Source organism: Aythya fuligula, chromosome 8 (genome assembly GCF_009819795.1).
Source record: "Aythya fuligula isolate bAytFul2 chromosome 8, bAytFul2.pri, whole genome shotgun sequence".
NCBI lineage: Eukaryota > Metazoa > Chordata > Aves > Anseriformes > Anatidae > Aythya > Aythya fuligula.
The window spans coordinates 9,486,623-9,505,111 of NC_045566.1; the positions used below are offsets into that span (position 1 = coordinate 9,486,623).

General features: G+C 43.6%; 1 protein-coding gene across 2 annotated transcripts in view; it reads left to right on the forward strand.

The window, feature by feature from the left end:
• LOC116491758 (phosphatidylinositol 3-kinase regulatory subunit gamma) overlaps positions 1-18,277 on the forward strand; it is a 51,891-nt gene extending 33,614 nt beyond the window's left edge. For both annotated transcript variants that reach the window (XM_032192008.1, XM_032192009.1), the window contains 9 exons: positions 7,559-7,670; positions 9,961-10,059; positions 11,512-11,692; positions 12,488-12,613; positions 13,390-13,532; positions 14,693-14,869; positions 15,215-15,289; positions 15,669-15,839; positions 17,261-18,277. In XM_032192008.1, the coding sequence (XP_032047899.1) occupies positions 7,559-7,670; positions 9,961-10,059; positions 11,512-11,692; positions 12,488-12,613; positions 13,390-13,532; positions 14,693-14,869; positions 15,215-15,289; positions 15,669-15,839; positions 17,261-17,462 (1,286 nt within the window). In that variant the 3' untranslated portion in view covers positions 17,463-18,277. The remainder of the gene's footprint in view (positions 1-7,558; positions 7,671-9,960; positions 10,060-11,511; positions 11,693-12,487; positions 12,614-13,389; positions 13,533-14,692; positions 14,870-15,214; positions 15,290-15,668; positions 15,840-17,260) is intronic.
• Positions 18,278-18,489: the final 212 nt, after the last annotated feature.

Below are 18,489 nucleotides of genomic sequence, written 5' to 3' on the forward strand. Positions count from 1 at the left end.
CAGGTCAGGTTTCTCCTTCAAAGCATAAACTTCCTGTTTCCTCCTGCTAGCTACCACTCGCTCTCTGTTACTTTCCACATCTTCCCCATGAAAGGAAAAATCCACAGGAGCCTTTATTTTTTTTTAATTTTTTTTTCTTTCCCTAACCTTACCTCAAGTTTTAGCCTCTGTAGTCACTAAAATCCAATGTTACATCTGATCATCTTTGCTTTTGGAGGAATTTTTTCCTTCCTTTCATCCAACCCTTAAAAAAAATAAATAAAAAGAGCTGCTGCTCTGGAGAAAATTGTTATAACAAAGAAACACAGGCCTTGAGTGTGGGCAATAAGGCTTAGACTCCGTCACCTGCCCTAGGAAAATATTTTAAAGGTGAGATGAGGAGAAGTTCATTGACGTACTGTGTATGTAAATTCCGTTGTCTGTTGCGGCAGGAATCCATACATTGCAATTAAATTTCCAAGGTTGTCAGTGCTGGTGCTGCATCATCCCGTGGAGTTATAGGAAGGTAGATTGTTGGCCCTCTGGGGAACTACTCCCAGGCGTCAAATTAGTAGGCTGCATTTTGTGTCATCTTCACTGATTCACCTCCTGTCTCCTCAGAGTCTCTTGAAGGATTTAAGGAAGAGTGAATCCATGAGACGAATGCTTCAACCTTTCTGTTGAGAAGGGTGTGGTACAGGCTCATTGATCAGTTTGGGGAGAAGGCAAGAAGTCAGACTGCTGCTGTGGAAGGGATTTCATTAAAATACTTTGAAGATCACAGTGCAGTTGTATGAGGTGGTTGAATCAAGTGTGAGCAGTGACTGAGATCTGAGCCCTGCTGGGCAGGGGTGGCAGCTCCGTGCCTTCGCTGAGGCTCAGCTTCTGCTGAGGGCCCTGCACAGCAGTCCATGGGCTGGGACTTCTGCCTTGATGCAAGTTCCTTAGGGAACAAGGTTCTTGGAAAAAAAATAAAAATGATGGTGGTGTTGAAACCTCTCTGTTTTGGTAACTATAGAAAACAGTTTGACAGATGGCAAGGACAGGTACTGAATGAGAAACATTTTTACATACTGCTGTCAAAGATCTAAGCTAGTGGTAAAGTGAAAAAAAAAATGCTGCTTAGAGCAGCAAGAGTCACATGTATTTACAGCTGTATTATTATTATTTTAAGAAGGCTCATGTGCGGCTAACTTCTCACTAGCACCAAATCATTTCTGTTCTCCAGTGAGAACCAATTTCTCCCCTTGGTGCTGCCATCTGGATAGATGGTTGGTCTTTGAAGTCGCTGGGGATAACAGCCCCAGCCTTCTCTTTCATGTGAGGTGACGTTTTCTGTGGGCTTTGGTAGGCCTCCTAGCTGTAGTGTGTCAACACAGGGCAACCTCATTGTCCATCATCCACCACGAAAGGCTAGGTCTTCGTTCTCTGTCCCTGTAGGTCTATGCTTATGCAAAAATGCTCTCCTTTCCTTATTCTTACCCAAAATCTATCTGGATAGAGTGACCAAAGAGTATTTTAACAGTTATTTGAAGGCCCTACCCGTGGAGGGATAGAAAACATGCCGTGGTGCTTCGTCTGTGAAGACGGATGAGGAACTGCTTTAGTTCAGAAGCAATGAGGAGGATTTACTTGCTGCTTCATTTTCTATCCACTTTCCTACTGTGGTCTTCGAGATCTGACATGGGATACTATAAAGTACAGTTGTTTCTATCAAACATTGCAGATTTGTAGTGCTAACTATGCTTGCTAAGGTAAAGAAGGCTTGTCCTTTTCATCCTCCTCATGTCGACTTTGGGACAGTCGTCTCAGCCCTGTTGGTTGTGGAAGTCCTGCCACTGCTGGAGCTTTGCAGCTGTTACACAATGGTTTGGGTTGAAAACTAATCCATTTTTTCATTGAGCAGTGAAAATAATCGGGAAATTGGGGCGTTTTTGGCATTGCAACTTCATGCAAAGGGTTGAACAAAAAGGAAACGCTGTGCTACTTTATAATAGAGAAGCCAAAGATCCCAAAATCATTCATCTGACAGTGAGCATCCTCCATTTCTTCCATGTGAGCAATGATAGGTGCTTATAAAATGCCAGGAGATAATTCTGAGCTTGAGCCAGCCTCCTTTCCTTCACACCCCCTTCTGCAGGTGTCCCGTACCGGGTAATCTTTAACCTGTGCAGTAGCTGCGGATCCTCACGAAGAACCAAGAGCACCAGAAGTTTGGCAGGCTGCGTGGAGGAGAAACCGTGGTTGGGAGGTGTGGGAGAGAACTGGATAGCTGGGGAGTTTTCAAACAAAACAGATCTTTATCAAAAAAGCCAATTAATCAAAACTGAAATATTTCTTAAAGGTGTTGGTTTTTATGAAAGTTCACAGAAACACAAGCAAAGCTATAATGGGAGTGTTTTTGTTGGAAACCTGCCTGGCTTTCTGCCAACTTGTCTGCTGTTTTCTGTAATGAGATATTGAAAGACTTCAGTTCTCTGAATATGTTTTAGTCTCTGGCGTCCTGCCTGTTTTGGGGGAGTAGAGCAAAAAATGCGAGCGTGCATGAGGTTCTGTGGCCAGCAGTAATGTGATCGAGTAGCTTCCTTCTCCATCCCTTGAGGAGTTTCCAGTGCGTGTTTGCTGCCCTTTGGGGAAGGGCAGCTTGGAAGGACACCGGGCTTGGAAAAAAAGGGGTCTTGGCAGGAGAACTGACAGGCGGGGATGTGCAGCTGCCGAGATAAGGTACCTGTCAGCGGTGGAGGCTGAGCTGCTGTCAGCAGGTGCGCGTGGTTCTCCTCTTTGTCAGCTGGAAATCTCAACAAAAGCCCAGTGCCGTCCTCTTGCTTGCGCTCAGAGTACACAATTTCACTGAAGTGAGGTGCAAAAAGCACCTTTGTTCAGCGTTGCCTTTTATTCTCGAGTTGTAACTGGCTTGAGGGGACCTTGTGTAACAGCGGCGAGTACAGGACTGCTGGGGGAGAGGAACATTTTGAGTCTTTGCCTTGGAAGTGTTGGAGAAATTGAGTAAGACTAAAGAGAAAGGTTAAAGATTGGGGGGATTTTTACTTAAAAAATAATAAATGCATTAAAAAGCCGGCCTTCATTTCACTCCAAGTCCTCATCTATCCCTCCAAAGGGAAATCTTTGTCCTTGAGGACTGTGTCATTAAAATGTTAGCTGGTCTAACCATGGATTACTTGCACGTTTCCATAGTAATGACACTTTCCAGAGCTTTATATTACGGTCTGTAGGGTATTTACTGTATGTCAGCCTTTCTGCAACCGGGTACCTGTCTTAAAAATGCTCTGATCTGTTACCTGCTTGTCACAATGTGGAGGGAGAGCAGATTGAACACTTCAGAAAGAAGGTTACTAAACAATCTGGTGGAAGTGCTGAGTGACTTAAAATTGACTGTATCACAGTGTTTGATGGTTGCGGTTATTTGTAACGCTGAGATGGAGTTAATCCTGCGTTTAAACCTGCTGAGCTTTTACTTATCTGGCCCGCAGCCCTTGGAAAATACTAGAAGAAAAGAGTTAAGTTACGGAGACGTGCTTAGACTAAGTGGCATCTGTCTTAAAACTGCAGATGAGAGTTTAATTAACTGGCAGGTTTATCTCGTACACAAATACTGCCTGACTCGCTGCTCTTTGGGATGTAGCACTTGGAGACCCCAGGCATTCTTGTTTTTCATTCCTCCTGAATTAGTGCCATTGAAAACGCACACACAGGGCTCGGTGGCTCTTCAATCATGCACGCTTGTGAGGTTTTTGATTAAAAGCCTAACTGGGAAAAGTCCGTATATTGTGGAAGTCACAGTGTACTTCACTGAAGTTAAATTCGGGATCGGTGCAGCCTGTTGGTGTAGCCTTCATTTAAAAAATAAAAATCCACCAGCGCTAAACTTCAGGTGCTTGCCAGCTCCCTTTGTTGCCTCGGTGTTGGAGGTGGTTTACATATCAGGGAGTCGTGTCTGTTAAACCTTGAGTGGCCTTTTTTAAAAAAAGCAATTCTGTACAGCCAAGGAAACATGACAAACGTTCCCTGAGCAAGGCCCAGTGGCTCGGCCTGGCTCCCTGAGGAGCCGCAGGGCTGAAGCTGCCTGAGGAGCAGGCCCTGCCTCCAGCCAGCTTGCTCCTTTCCCCCTTTTCAGTCACACTGATGTGGGATTGGGATTTAGCTCAAGCTAGGCTGCTCGGGGAAGCTGGAGAGGGCTAAAGAAAGCAAGCCCAGAGGTGGTGGCTCGCACACAGAGGCCCTGTCACAGCACCAGCCCTTGGGATCGCCCCGAGGCGCTGCAGGTGTCCCTGTGGCCTTTGGGGTTTGGGAAGGTCCCTGTGGTAAAGCAGTCCCGAAGACATGGGTGAGGGCGGGATGTTTGTGTTTCTGGAGCTCACAGTCAGTTCTTTAATGGAACAAATAGCCCCATTGTGCTGGTAAGCACTTCAGGTCAGCCTTCTTTCTCTCCCAAGAGAAAGGAGAACCACCAGGAGAGCTGGCTGTGATCGCGGCTCCTTTGGAGATGTGTTGGGATTGTGCCTGCGACTAGATCACAGTTGGACCCGGCGACAGGGAAAGGAACAGGGCTGCTCTCAGAAGCGTTTCTGTTGACTTCAGGCCAGCCTTCTTTATGGTAGGATTTTTAGCTCTCTGATGTGCATCACGCAAAGTACATCAAACTGCATTTTTTAAATTTAAATCAAAATATGGAAGACTCTTTAAGGCTCTTCGTCATTTCTCACAGAAACATGTTGGGGTTTCTCCTAGCAGGGATGTGCACGTGTCAGAAACACTGAAACGAATGGGCACGTTAGCTTACTGGGCAGAGCAATAAAGGGCCTGCCTCTGTAGCCAGGAGAGGAAAAAACCTATTGCTATTCTAAGAGCTCAAAGTACTGAAAGTAAAGAATGATATCCACGGCTCTCTGGAAACTGAGTATCCACCTTTTGTATTTTTAAAATGTGCAAGCTATTAAAAGCATTTTTTAAAAGTCTATTGTGAAAAGAAGACTGGCTTCCATGAGTCAGGTTTTACAGGAACTGGTCCAAGCCTTGTTCTTCTCCCTGAAGAATTTCCTTCCAGTTTCCTCTGCAGAATAGGGTTCTGCAGGCAGCTGTGGTATCGAGAACTGATACCCACCTATTCAGGAAAAGAAGACCCGCCTGTAGTAAGGACACTTGGCGAGATGTCTAGTGCTCTGTGTCCATACACCAAGCTCTTGTTCCTTACCTTCCTGGTCCTTGTTAGTTTGCGTCTCTGTGCCCGGTGCTTTGGAGCGAGCTCTAACAAAGCTGCTAAATAATTCCACAGTGTATAAAGGAGCAAGACTTAATCTTACAAGAAGGGCTAGAGAAGTATTCAAGTACCTTAGAGAATACTTGAAAGCCTCTTCTGGAAAGCTCCTATTACCAGCGTAAAACAGGCTCTTACACAGTAAAATACCTTGAGATTTTTGGTCCAAGCCTTAATTTGCAAGACCCAGTGAAATCATTGCTGGTTCTGGTGTTGTTTTAAAGAACTCTCTACATGGTTGTGTGCTTTTTTTTTTTTTTTTTTTTACATAGTTTTTCATGGACTTGCTGATGATTCAGAATCTACAAAAGAGTCTGGAGTAAATAAACATCTGAAGGTTTCGTAACTCAGATTTATTAGTGTGCAGATAGTGGTGATACTCGCAATGACTGCTTGTCTTACTGCTTGCTTAGAGGGTGTAGAGCAGCAACCCCCAAAAGCGAGGTGGGGAGGAGGAAGGACTTGAAGACCCTTTGGATTCAGGAGCTGTGAGTGGGGGAGATGGAGCAACGCAGGGCTCCGTAAGTAAAACTGCAGGTCCAGGCTGAGATCTTCAAGCAAAGGAGGGTGAGACCCGTCCCCTGCTCTCAATGGCACTTTATCCGAGTGCTCCGTGCTGCACAAACAGCTGCAGTGGTTGAGCTGGGAGTAAACGAAGCCTCCCGACCAGGAAGCGACTTCACTGGATCCGAAGGTTTTCACCTTCCTTTTATAACAAGCCCAGTTATTGCCTCACTAGATCTGTGCACACCTGAAAGCTCCCAGCTCGCCCCATAAAAGGAACCTGTATGCTGGGCCGCACTGCCCCGCACCGCAGCATGAATGCTGCTATCTGAATCAGGTGTTTGGTCAGCAGCCCCAGGGTGCAAATGTCTGGGTCAAGGTTCAGATTTAGTTTAGATTGGCTCGATTAAAGTATCTCCTGGTTTGTCTGAGAACAGTGAAGTTACTGTGCTGGATATTCAAGATGAAATGGCGTTTGGAGCTGCAGTTGAAGCGGTGTTTTCTCTTCTTTAATGTGGGAGGTGTGGCCGGGAGGTGAGCAGATGGCTGGTGCCAAGCAGCACACCTCTCGGTGCTAAGCACTGGGGCTGGGGATGAAACTCTTCTTTCTGCTCATTTTATTTGTGTTTCTGCTCGTACGCCGGGGTTGCGTGCACCTGAAGGGTGGCTCTTGTCAGCGCACATCGGCCCCGCTGGTGGCTGTGGGGCTGGGGCACAGACGCTCAGCATCTCACGTGGAACGTGTCGGCAGATCTCTGAGTAGTTGCTTGCTGCCTCTGAATTCAGATGCTACCTGTCCCTGCAAAACACTCGCTTATCCCCTGAAATGCCTCAAAAACGCTTAGTTTCAGCAGTGGCATCGGGAAGAGAACTTCAGCAGAGGAGGGCACTCGAGATACCTTCCCTGAAGAAAAGAGCGTAATGCCTTTGTGCTGCCAGACACAGCAGCGTGCCTCTGGCTGCTGAAATAATCCTGCTGCAGGACTTAGGATCGTGATAAAGTTGTTTGCATAGCTGCAAAAATTGACCAGGTGGAAAAAGCCGGAGTGGGTTTTATGCCCTTACGTTGTGTAACGTATTTTAAGAACAAAAGTAAAAGCTTGGTTGCATGGGTCTCAGATAGGGGAATTCCAGGCAGGAATGCACTGGGCCTACACCGGGGGATGTGTAGCACCCTCTTTCCTGCGTCAAACATTTCCACTGTGTAAGGAGGTGCTGCCACTAACAATGGGCTGATGTCCCTTTTCCCATGAGTACCTATCCAGAGAGTCACAGCTTCTGTTCCTAACGGGGAGCCTGAACAAATCCCGCAGGGAATACGAACCTCGGGCCTGAGATGGACATGCTGATGCCCAGCCAGCACTTCTCTCGCCAGCAGCATTTTGCCCTCTGATGGAGAGCTCACCTGTTTGCTCTCCCGGGTTGCCATAAGGATTGGTGATGCCTTAGCAACTGCAGCTTTTCCATAGCCCTGCAGGCTGTGGCTGTCAAACACAATACGCCTTTGTGACTTGGTTTTGGAGGTTTAGGCAGGGATTGCGCTTGTAGTCATGCCTGAGCCAGCCTTCCTTTTCACAAAAACTTGTGCTTCCCCTTACGCCTTCCCCATATTCCTCAAACACGTTTGGTTTGAGTGCTGGGAAATCTCGGATCACACTGCAGCAAATGATTTCAAAACTCCTTAAAAATTAAGAATTCCACTTAATTAAGAATGTGTCACTTTTTCACTGTCATATTTCCTAACGTTGCAGTGATTGTTTCCCCCTGCTTACCTGTCTTTAATCTGTTCTTCCTTTTCAGCTCTTCCTCCAAAGCCCCCCAAGCCAATGACTCCGGTCAATACAAATGGAATAAAGGACAATTCCAGTTTCTCTCTGCAGGAAGCAGAGTGGTACTGGGGGGACATCTCCAGGTAAGCAATATTTACTACTAAAAATAGAATGAACCTGTTAGGCTTCGGGAGAAAAAGAACGTGCCTATTTTAGACAGCGTTTTGCAGGATGGAAGTGCTTCAGGACTATGCTTGGCAGAGCACCTAAATGCTAGAGCATTCAACTGGACTCAAGACTTGCGTTTAAATTACTGTTCTGGTACGGATATTGTCGGTCCTGGTGACAGTTATTTTGGGTTTTTAACTTTCTCCAGATACACAAACTCTTTAAAAAGGAAAAAAAAAAAAAAAAAAAAAGAAAAAAGTGCTTCAGAGTGTGCTGGCTAATAAGGTTTTCTAAGCCTGTGGTGCTGGGGTGCATGGAGTTCAGCAAACCTTCAGTAGGAGGCTTGTTCAGGATAACAGGACTAGCATTTTTATTTGGGGTTTCTTGAACATTTGGTTAAAATTGCATCTGTATTAATTTCTATTACACGGTAGTATAAAAATAGTTCTTAAAAGTGCTAACTGTCACCAGCTAGCCATAGCAGATGGCACAGACATGTACCAAATAAATCAGGTTTTGCCCCTTAAGGAAACACCTTTCTGTGTGCTCGGGAAAATAGATGGCTTGGGTTAGGCTCAGAAAACGAAGTGCAGGTTTTTATGTAATTAATTGCATAAAAGAACTGCAGTATCCAACTCTGTCCCTCTTAAGACGCTTCTGAAAAGTTTAGGATTCGGAACAGTAAGGGAAGACACAAGCAAGCTGGGATTGTGATCAGAAATTGCTCCAACTTGTGCACATAATACTTTGAAACGCTGTCAGATAAAGGCCAGAACAGCCTGTTTGCCGCAGTAGTTCAATGAGGTTCTGAGAAGGGAAATAAAGTTTTCATATCTTTATTGTACCACCCTTATCTCTATAAAGCCAACCTGCATAGATCTTGTTTTTGAAGGGCCTGAGCAATGATATTTTTCTGTTAAGATGAAATCAAAGCAGAGTGGCGAAACCTGATCACAAAGCCCACTCGGCAGGGTTTGTTTACAACACCTCAGTACTGGTAATTCATTGACTGTGGGTTTGGTCCTTGTTTACCAGTGCACGTGATGGCAGGAGCGAAGGCAGCACAAATCATTTGCAGTGGCTCTATTAGATTAAAATGTGATACACACACGCATAAAGCTGGTATTGTTCGTGGCCTGAATTTGGCAGCCACCAGCTACAGATCGCATTGGGCTGTCAGGTCAGGAACCACGTTCTTCAGTCCAGCACTGCCTTGAAAATCATGCCCTGAGCTCCAGGATGCAAGTTGCAGGCAGTCCAAGCCCTTGGACTGCATTTATCTGTTCAAAGAGTCAGGCCTAATCTGTAAAACGTTCCGCAAGAAGGAAGCTGATCCACACACCAATCATTAGGAGTCAGTCTTACTAACAGAGTGGTTTTCTTCAGGTAGCCAAGTCAAAACTGAGGCTATTTGGTAAGAATACTTTTGTTCCTTAGTATTTGAACAAAAAAACCACTGTTGGCTTTTCTTTGTGAAATTCCAATAGGCTTCCTACCTCACTTAGATAATGCTGAGGCTACCTGATAAACTCTAGTTTCCAAATGATTGTATTAAAAAGCGCTTAGTGCTCTTAAGAACCTGTGAGGGAGCCTTTACAAAGCGTGATATGTAATCTGGGTGAAATGTTCAAACCTGTCAAGACACTTAACTCTTCAACTGAAAGCATTTTCTTAGTGCTTGTAGGCACTGGCTTTCACTAACAAGTTTCTGGATTTAGCGTAAAGCTCTGGGCTGAGTATTCCTTTTGCTTCAGTTGTAAATAAGTAAAAGTTGCACCGAAGCTAGCGAGGTTGTAGTGGTTTCAAACTGCTGTAAATAAGATCAAGGTTAAGCCAATAATGAGTCTCTTGAGAGTAGAACTGTGCTAAACTCTGGGCACCTTTGAGAGATGGTGCTAGAGCCCATTTCTTAAGAGGTCAGGGCTGGCTTCTCAAAGGGCACCTGTTTCCAGTGTGGACTTTAAAACCTGAGCAGATTACAGTGAAAGGTTGTGAACTCTGAGACACAGCTGCTACTGTTGCTTAAAAACAGACTCCTTCCTAAGCTGCAGTTGACTGCAGCTGCTATTTTTTACTGTAACTACCCAAGTTCAAACTTCTTTTAGATGACCTAGAAGACTGGAGAGCCTGAGAGTGAAGAAAGACTGCATGATATTTTGAAGACTGAACTCCTTATGCATGCTGGTGTTACTGGCCCCAGTATCGGTAACTCTGGTGAAGATGATCACGTCCCTAACGCTTTTTGTTTTCCTTTCCACTCCCCAGGGAAGAAGTAAATGACAAATTACGAGACATGCCAGATGGAACATTCCTGGTGCGCGATGCATCGACCAAGATGCAGGGAGACTACACTCTGACGTTACGGTAAGCACTGGTCAGTTGTCATCCAGGCAGTAAAACCCTGAGCAACTAACTAGTTGCTAGACCAGTGACAGCAGTGCCTATATAAAGCTGACATGGCTCAAGTTGAGAGATGTTTGCCTGGTGTTGTAAGCATAGAATGAGCCCATGAACAGCCAGTCTGATAGCCTGTTCTGCTCTGTGCACCGAATCTTGCCTCTCGCTGAGCAGTACTGTAAGGATCTCTCCATAGATGAAGTAGGACTTGGGGAAGGGAGCCCCTCAGTAAACCTTCACAGTTTCAGAACTGTTAAGGCATAAAGTATTTATAAACTGGGGCTTTAATTTATGGGAGTGAGTTGAATATCTCATCAGCATGCAGCTCTGGAGATCCGAACACAGTGCCTTTGTTAAAAGAGTATCTCGTGCTTTCTGATCTAAAGTTTGGGAAATATTGAATTGGATCCATGCTCCTTTCTTCATTAAACTCGTCTACAGCAGTGAGGCAGCAGACCTCATGTGACCAGCTGCTGGGGCCTTGCCCAGCCGGTACAGCCACTTGCCTCTGCCAGGCTCTCAAGCCTGGCTGTTAGAGGCAAACAATTGAGACACACAAGCTGCTGCTGCTGCAGCACGCCTTGGGGAGTTGCTGTGATATGGCAGATATTTGTTCTTGCCTTGAAATTCAGTTGATTTACGGCAAGTGTGACCCCCTACTAAGGGTGTAGTTTAAATTCTGCTCTGACTTCTGTTTTGACATTCAAGACTTGTATGCTAGGATCTGGCATGAGTTGGTTATTTTGCTGAATGCAGGTGTCTTTGGGAACAAAAACTGAGAGTACAAGGACAGAATATTGTCCAAACAGTCTGTTGGGGAAAAAAAATGAAGAAATGAGCAGTATTTGTGGGAACTGCTGGGATGTATAAGTCTGGATAATGTAAAGTCCTGAACTTACAACCATGTTGTAATCTTCAGGAGATTTTGTTTAGTTTCATGTATCCTGTACTAACATCCATAACTCAAAAAACTTGTTAATCACCGCATGACTGTGTGCTCAGATGTATACTGTTAGTGACCCCGAATTGCAGGAAATTTTGATTTGGTTTCAATATGGCTCCTTTACTCAACCTTCAGCATCCATCCTTTCCTTTTCAAAAAGTCTGGCTAAGGCATGTCGTAAATATTGCAAGCTGGCTCCAGAGTGAGTGCAAAAAAAAAAAAAAAAAAAAAAGGAGAGAATTACTTTGGGCTTTGCTCCCGTTCAAATAATAGCTGTTGATAATTCTGTGTGCATTGACTCTTAAGGTGCCTAATACCTGCTAGCATATAGAGAACCATATAAAGGTGGGCATGTTAAACTGTCCAGCTTCAAAGACTTGCCCAGGAGCTTCACTGGTGTCATTGTTAGCAGCCCCAGTGTTGGAGGGGATGGGAGGTTTGCAGTAAAACCTCTAAATGACTGTGCTGCTTTACAGGAAGGGTGGCAACAATAAACTGATAAAGATCTATCATCGGGATGGAAAATACGGCTTTTCTGATCCACTGACATTTAATTCAGTTGTGGAACTGATTAACCACTACCGCAATGAGTCTCTTGCTCAGTATAACCCGAAGCTTGATGTGAAGTTGATGTATCCAGTGTCCCGGTACCAACAGGTAAGGTCTTCACAGGACACAAGTAACTATTAGTGCAGACAAGAAAATAAGTGCAACTAGTATGTTATTCTGTTTTCTCTATGTAAACATTTTTTTTCGTAAAAGGTTCTTTTTTTGAAAACTTGCAAAAAGTGAGTTTTCATATTTGACCTCACTTTGCTCATCGTCATGGTTCTTCCATTTAAGCTGCTGCTTCATTTTATCAAGCAGTCCAACAGTGAAGTGAAACCCAAGCATGCAGCAGACTTCAGTCTCTGAGAAGTTTTTTATTGGGCTTTTTTTTGAGCCCTTGTGGACCCAAAGGGTACTGCTCTAGACAGTGTTGCTCTTGAAGCACATATGAGCACATGCAGCTGCTTGTTCTATGTATGGCCATCTAGATATTTCAAAAATATTTTCATATATTTTATTCCATAGCCTGAGACACTGTCCTGCTCTAAGGAAAAAGGACTGTGTTTTTAAAAAATTGTAATCTTTAACCTCAGATTCCAAGCAATTCAATTCCTTCTTTCTCTAACAGTGGACAGGAATGCTAGCCAAGCTGTAGTGTATTTTCAGAGGCTTAGTATTTTGGTATAGTCCTTGGTTTCTCATAGTTCCAGTTGCATTGTCTGTAAACTGTGGAACTTAGTGTGTGGAGAAAGGGATTTACATGTGATGTTTGTGTGTTCCATAGAAACATGATGATAAAAATGCTGCAATAGCTGTAAAATGCAAATACACACAAGTGGACAAATGAAAATTCTTAAGGAAAAGCTGCTTGTTTGAAGACTTAATAGATTTTTGTATGTACAGGATCAGTTGGTGAAAGAAGATAACATAGACGCAGTAGGTAAAAAGCTTCAAGAATACCACGCTCAGTATCAGGAAAAGAGTAAAGAGTACGACAAATTGTACGAAGAATATACCAGAACATCACAGGTTAGTTCCACTTCAGCTATCTGTACAGTCTGTTTCTTGTTACCTAAAAAGTAAAGAAAATGGTTTTATCCTGCTGTGGCTAGCAAAGTCAATCCAAGATCTGAAAATACAGAGAAGAAACTTTGTAAATTGTGGAAATTTGTAAGGTGGTTTGAAGGTTGACAGAAGCACAGTGAATATGACTTGTTGCTGATAGCCAGAGAGCTGTGGTGTGGGACAAGGTAGGAATAGGAGCTGAGCTGCCTAAGGTAAGGTAGAGAATGGAGAAAGCCATCACCTACAAGCCTTACACTGCAGACTTCTTCCTTGGCTGCTGAATATTTCCAGCTGCTCCATGCTGCAGTGAGCATTTTAGAAGGGTTTGTCCAGGTTCTGGGAGAAGTCAAGTTTAAATAAGATTCCAGATATTGTGCATTAAGGAAGTGTGAATACAGTATTTGGACTGATTCTTGTAACATAAGATAGTTCATACATCAGGAGGTTTGCTGGCAGTCTTCCTGCATGCTAAGATGGAAAATATGACTAAAATATTTCTGAGGGGTTTGCAGCCTAACAGAGAGCATCATCTGGAGGGAAGGAGGCACCAGACATGCAAGGAGCAAGTCTTCCCTGTACTTCTGTGATGCTGCTCAGGCATTTGTCTAAATTTTAAACTGATTAATCACCTTTTGACTCGGGGCTGACTGGTTCATCCACCCAGTCAGTTTAGGGAACATAATGGAGTCTTGTGTTGCCTGTTTCATGAACAAATGATGAAGGACTTTTTCCTCACATAGGAAATCCAGATGAAGAGGACCGCAATTGAGGCGTTTAATGAAACTATTAAGATATTTGAGGAACAGTGCCACTCCCAAGAGCGATACAGCAAAGAATACATTGAGCGATTTCGCAGAGAGGGGAACGACAAAGAAATTGAACGGTAGGCTCTCAAGTCATGTTTGCTTACCACGAAGAGTTAGTGTCCACACTGGCACTCCTATGAAGTTTATCTACATTGCATCATATAAAACTCTATGTAAACTGAGTATTGTCACTGAGACATTTCCCCAAGGTTTCTGAACCTCCAGTAAAGGTTCCTTCCTCTTCTGCTGGAAATTGCAGGCAGGAGATGTGAGAGATCTCTGGATTATTCTGCCTCTAACTTCACATTAATAAAGATACTGTGATCAGGACCAGAAAATAATTTCATTTGCTTATCCCAGTTTTATTTGGATATGCTCAGAATATAATTCAGAAAACTCTTTACTTGTAAACTGTGCAGCATTAAAATGAACATAGATCTGGTAAATCTGATAGTCCATAATCGGTTTTAGTCACTTTTGAAGGAGCTTCATATTTAATTGCCATTACTTGACAGTAGATATTAATCACCTACAAGAAATTCAGTAAGGACCTTGTTTGAGTTTGCCGTTCTCTGAAGTTAGTAGCAAAAAAAGGTTGTACCTGGACTTTGAAGAAATGCCAAGTATAACGCCTAACTAGACACAGTGCTTTATGAATCATGGTGGGGTGGCCTTGGGGAGATTTTTAGGCTGAAAACAGTTACCTGTAACAATCGTATTGTGCCACGGTGCTGCTTCATTCTGACTAAGGATCAATTAGCAGGGGAAATATGTTATTTTCCTGAAGTGTAGAAACCTGCAAATTAATCCTGGATGAGGAGACATGCAGCTTTACTTCCTGGTAGCTCTTAATCAGTAATTGGAGTCTGCATTTGTAAACTTGCTAGCAGTAATACCTGTGGAGGGATTGCATAACTGATAGACCAGAAAGTAAACCTGAGGGTGGAGAAGAAGGAATCTGTTCTAGCTTACACTTCTTGAGATAATTTGTTCCTGTGGCTCTGCCAAATAGTTGAAAGTAAACTGAAAGCTCAAACTTTGCAAAGGGGTGGTAGGCCTTCTGGCAAGTGGTCTCGCACTTTTCTGGCATTCTCCCAGTAATGTTCGTGTTAAGATGTGGCAGTCAAAGGGAGGAGGTGCTGTTACAGTACGGCTCTTACATGCAGTGCTACTGGTAAGGTTCAGTCCCTTGTAGGCTGGGTTGTCCTCATGGCTCGAATACTACGCTTATTTGCAGGATAATGATGAACTATGAAAAATTAAAATCACGCCTGGGCGAGATCCATGACAGTAAAATGCGTCTGGAACAGGATTTGAAGAAGCAAGCTCTGGACAACAGGGAGACTGATAAGAAAATGAACAGTATCAAGCCTGACCTAATTCAGCTCCGCAAAATCAGAGATCAGTATCTTGTGTAAGTAAGACTGACCTGTACCTCTAAATAGTGTCTCTGAGGAACCTGACTAATCACTGTTTCCATCAGGGTAGTGGGGATTCAATTTTCTTTTCATATCCAAAGTTCTGTCAGTGCTTAAGGTATTTTACTGTGCCAATAAAGGGGTCATCACAGAAGAGTACGGAAGGAAGCAGAAGTTCTCTTATAGAATCTATGGTCTTTCTGTGGCTCTTGCTACTGGAGAACAAACTAAGCTCCAGACTGTTTCTATGTGGGATCTTTTGTCTGAACTTTAGCTTGCTCAATATGAAAACCCCCATGCGTACTCTGAAGTAACATGCTAGTGCTCTCTTCTTCTGGCAGATGGCTCAATCACAAAGGGGTGAGACAGAAGCGAATAAACGACTGGCTGGGGATCAAAAATGAAAACATTGATGAGTAAGTGTCATACATATGATTTCACTGAGCACTGTTCCATTAATAAATGGTATCTTTTGTGGAGGTTGGTAACGCGAAGCACCGATTTCTCAGTAAAGGACTGCAGACAAAGGAGGCATTCTGTAGGGGAACTGCATGTCATGTGAGGCAGCAGCTCTGCTGAAGTGTTTAGGATCACAACTAAGTTGGAACAATGAAGTACTGAGTTGAAGCCTGTAGTATGAAAGGCTGTCAGCAGATACCAAACGATTGTTAGGAGCCTGGACTCCCAGCTTGGGTGGCTTTATATTCCTTTGAATGATTTCCACAGAAATAAATCACTCAGTTTATTAACTCTTTACTATGCACTGGCTAAGTTAACTAATTTTCCCTCTCTCAGCACATACTTTGTGAATGAAGAAGATGAGAACCTGCCACATCACGACGAGAAAACTTGGTTTGTTGGGGATCTCAACCGCATCCAAGCAGAAGACTTGCTCTGCGGGAAACCTGATGGAGCATTTTTAATTCGAGAGAGTAGCAAGAAAGGATGTTATGCTTGTTCTGTGGTGTAAGTCTATTTTCCCTTTTGTTATAACTGTTCAATTCATGAATCTCTACCACAGCTCTTTATTCCAGAGAACAAAAGCAAGGCTTACTCTAGCCCTACCACTGAAATGTGTGGCTTGTTTGCAGGATGTCTAGCGCAGTAGAAATGTTGATGCAGAAATCTGCCTTGAAAGTGCAGTACCTGTAGTCCAAGCAGTCTCTTTGGACACCACAATTACCAGTACAAAATTCTGAAGTATCCCCACTTGAAGCTCTACAGTCACAAGCAAATTAAGGCCAAATTCTCCCATGTTCTGTGCCAAAGGAGCACATGGGAAGAATTAAAAAGGGGCTGTAAGCTGTAATGTCTTCTGCTCTCATTTATAGACATGCCAAACTCCAGGTGTTTTCTGTGTTTAAGATAACAGTGATGCTTCAGAGGAGACATAATTCGTGAGCAGTAGTTTTTGACATTCACACAGCCTTGCATTGATTTCTTGTGTTTCACTTTGTTTTATGCTGCTGTAATGGAGGTCAGAAATACTCTGATTCCATTATCTAAAAATCCTTCAAGCCTGTTCTTGAGTGCAAAATGGCTTTCACTGATGTATTTCACATGAGGTTAATTGCATCTGAAAGCAAGTCCGGGAAAGGAATCTGTGAGGGTCTGTCACCTCAAGGTAACCGAAAACTGCAGGATCTGCTGGGGTCAGGATACCTGTTTGTCACGGTCACTGGAGTGACAGGTTCACCAGGCACGTTCACCTGGTTGGTATCAGGCTACAAGATAGTGAAGGGATGGCATAACGTAACCTGTTCCTACATGTGACTTGGATTGTAAAAGGCTCCAGCACAGGGATTACATAATACTTGATCTTTTTGGCAGATAAGTTATTCTAGCAGCTTTGGAAATACTGTGTTCCAGTAAAGGCTTTGCCAAGTTAGGGACTCAGTCGCTATGACTTCAGATAATGAACCAGCTTGAACCCATGCCATGCTCAACATTAGAAAATGAACACTGAAGGTTAGTGCTGGATTTCACGAAATACTGTGTAGAAGAGCGTGTGGGTTTTGGCTTCTGCACTTAGTGGAAAGGTTTCCAAAGAAGCTGAGCACAAGGTCTGCTGCTGACTTCAGGTGCTTATCTTCACGGTTAAGCTCTTGACTTTTTTTTTCCAAGAAACGTTTGGAGAACAATGCAGCAGGGAATTGTACTGCTGGGATAGAAGAGCCTCCTTATGTGGATTATTATGCAAGAGTGTTTAATCACACGCCCTGAAGCACTGTTTCTTCGCAGACTGTTAATCTCCTCCGCTCACATCTACTGGGTCCTCCATTATGTAATTTAGTGACTGGCAGGTTGCTGCTTTAGTTAATTGTTAATAGACTGTCACTTTGGGTTTGTTCTTTGATGTCAAACTCCCCTGTTTTCTTTCCTTGCAGAGCTGATGGAGAAGTGAAACACTGTGTGATCTACAGCACTCCAAGAGGTTACGGGTTTGCAGAACCATATAACCTGTACAGCACGCTTAAGGATTTGGTTCTTCACTACCAGCAGACGTCCCTCGTCCAACACAACGATTCCCTAAATGTCAGGCTTGCCTACCCTGTCTACGCACAGATGCCCCCCTCTCTTTGCAGATAAATTTTGGGGAGGAGGAAAGTGTTGGCTATCTTGGATTCTTTTCTACGATTTTTATTAGAACTTGGAGGGCATTCTTTCTCCTTAGACTGCTTGTTTTGCACAAGAAGTGATTCTGTGAATGTGAATCAAAAAGAGGCCTAGCAGCAACAAGACGACAACTTGGGTGTAGGTGTCCTGGTGCTACCTTAAAAGCTCAGCTGTGCTTTTACACTGATACTTGTGTTTCCTTATGAGGGGAATAAACTCAACAAAATGCATACAAAAATACTGGAAGCAAAACATTGTTTTCTGGAGATAATTTTTTGCCAGGCACCTTCAGTGGAACTTCTAATTGGATTTTGTTTTCTCTTGTTCTAGCAGAGGCGATTCGAAGCCTCTGCTCGAGGCATCAGTAACGTCTTTCAGTCTTAAACTCCCAAGAAACTAGGGGGGAAACTCTACCACAGCAATTCTTCTCTGTTAATTTTAGCAGCTTCACTGCGATTCAGCCGAACTTCCAAAAGAGGGCTTGTCTTGAGGTAGCGTGGAATTTGGTGAGAGAAGACCAAAGGAATTACGGGAAAGCTTCAGGTTTTTATTTAAATGGAAAAATGCTTGTAAAGAAAAGTCGCTTTATTTTTTTGCCAACAGTGACAAAGTTTTGGTTTCAATGGCACTACAGGTCTTCACTTAAAGGAAACGTTTATAACCAAATTGAACACACCAAAACTTTGTTTGTTGCTAGATTGAGCACTTACGGGGAAGGTTGCGTTAGCATCCGCACATACTTTCTACACCAAAACTTGAAACAAATAAAAGGAAAAGCTAAAACATTGTGTGGCTTCAAAACACTAAATTTGTCTGATCTGATGTAACTGCTCACTCTCCTCTTTTCCTCCTCCCCTCCCTTCCTCCCGTTCCTCAGCTTGGGATTCTGTTTCCAGTTTTTAAAGATGCTTCAGAATGTAAACTAGAACGAAGCTTGCACTCGTGTTGCTGTTCTCTTGCTGAACAACGACAGACTCTCCTAATGCTTGATTTTGATGTA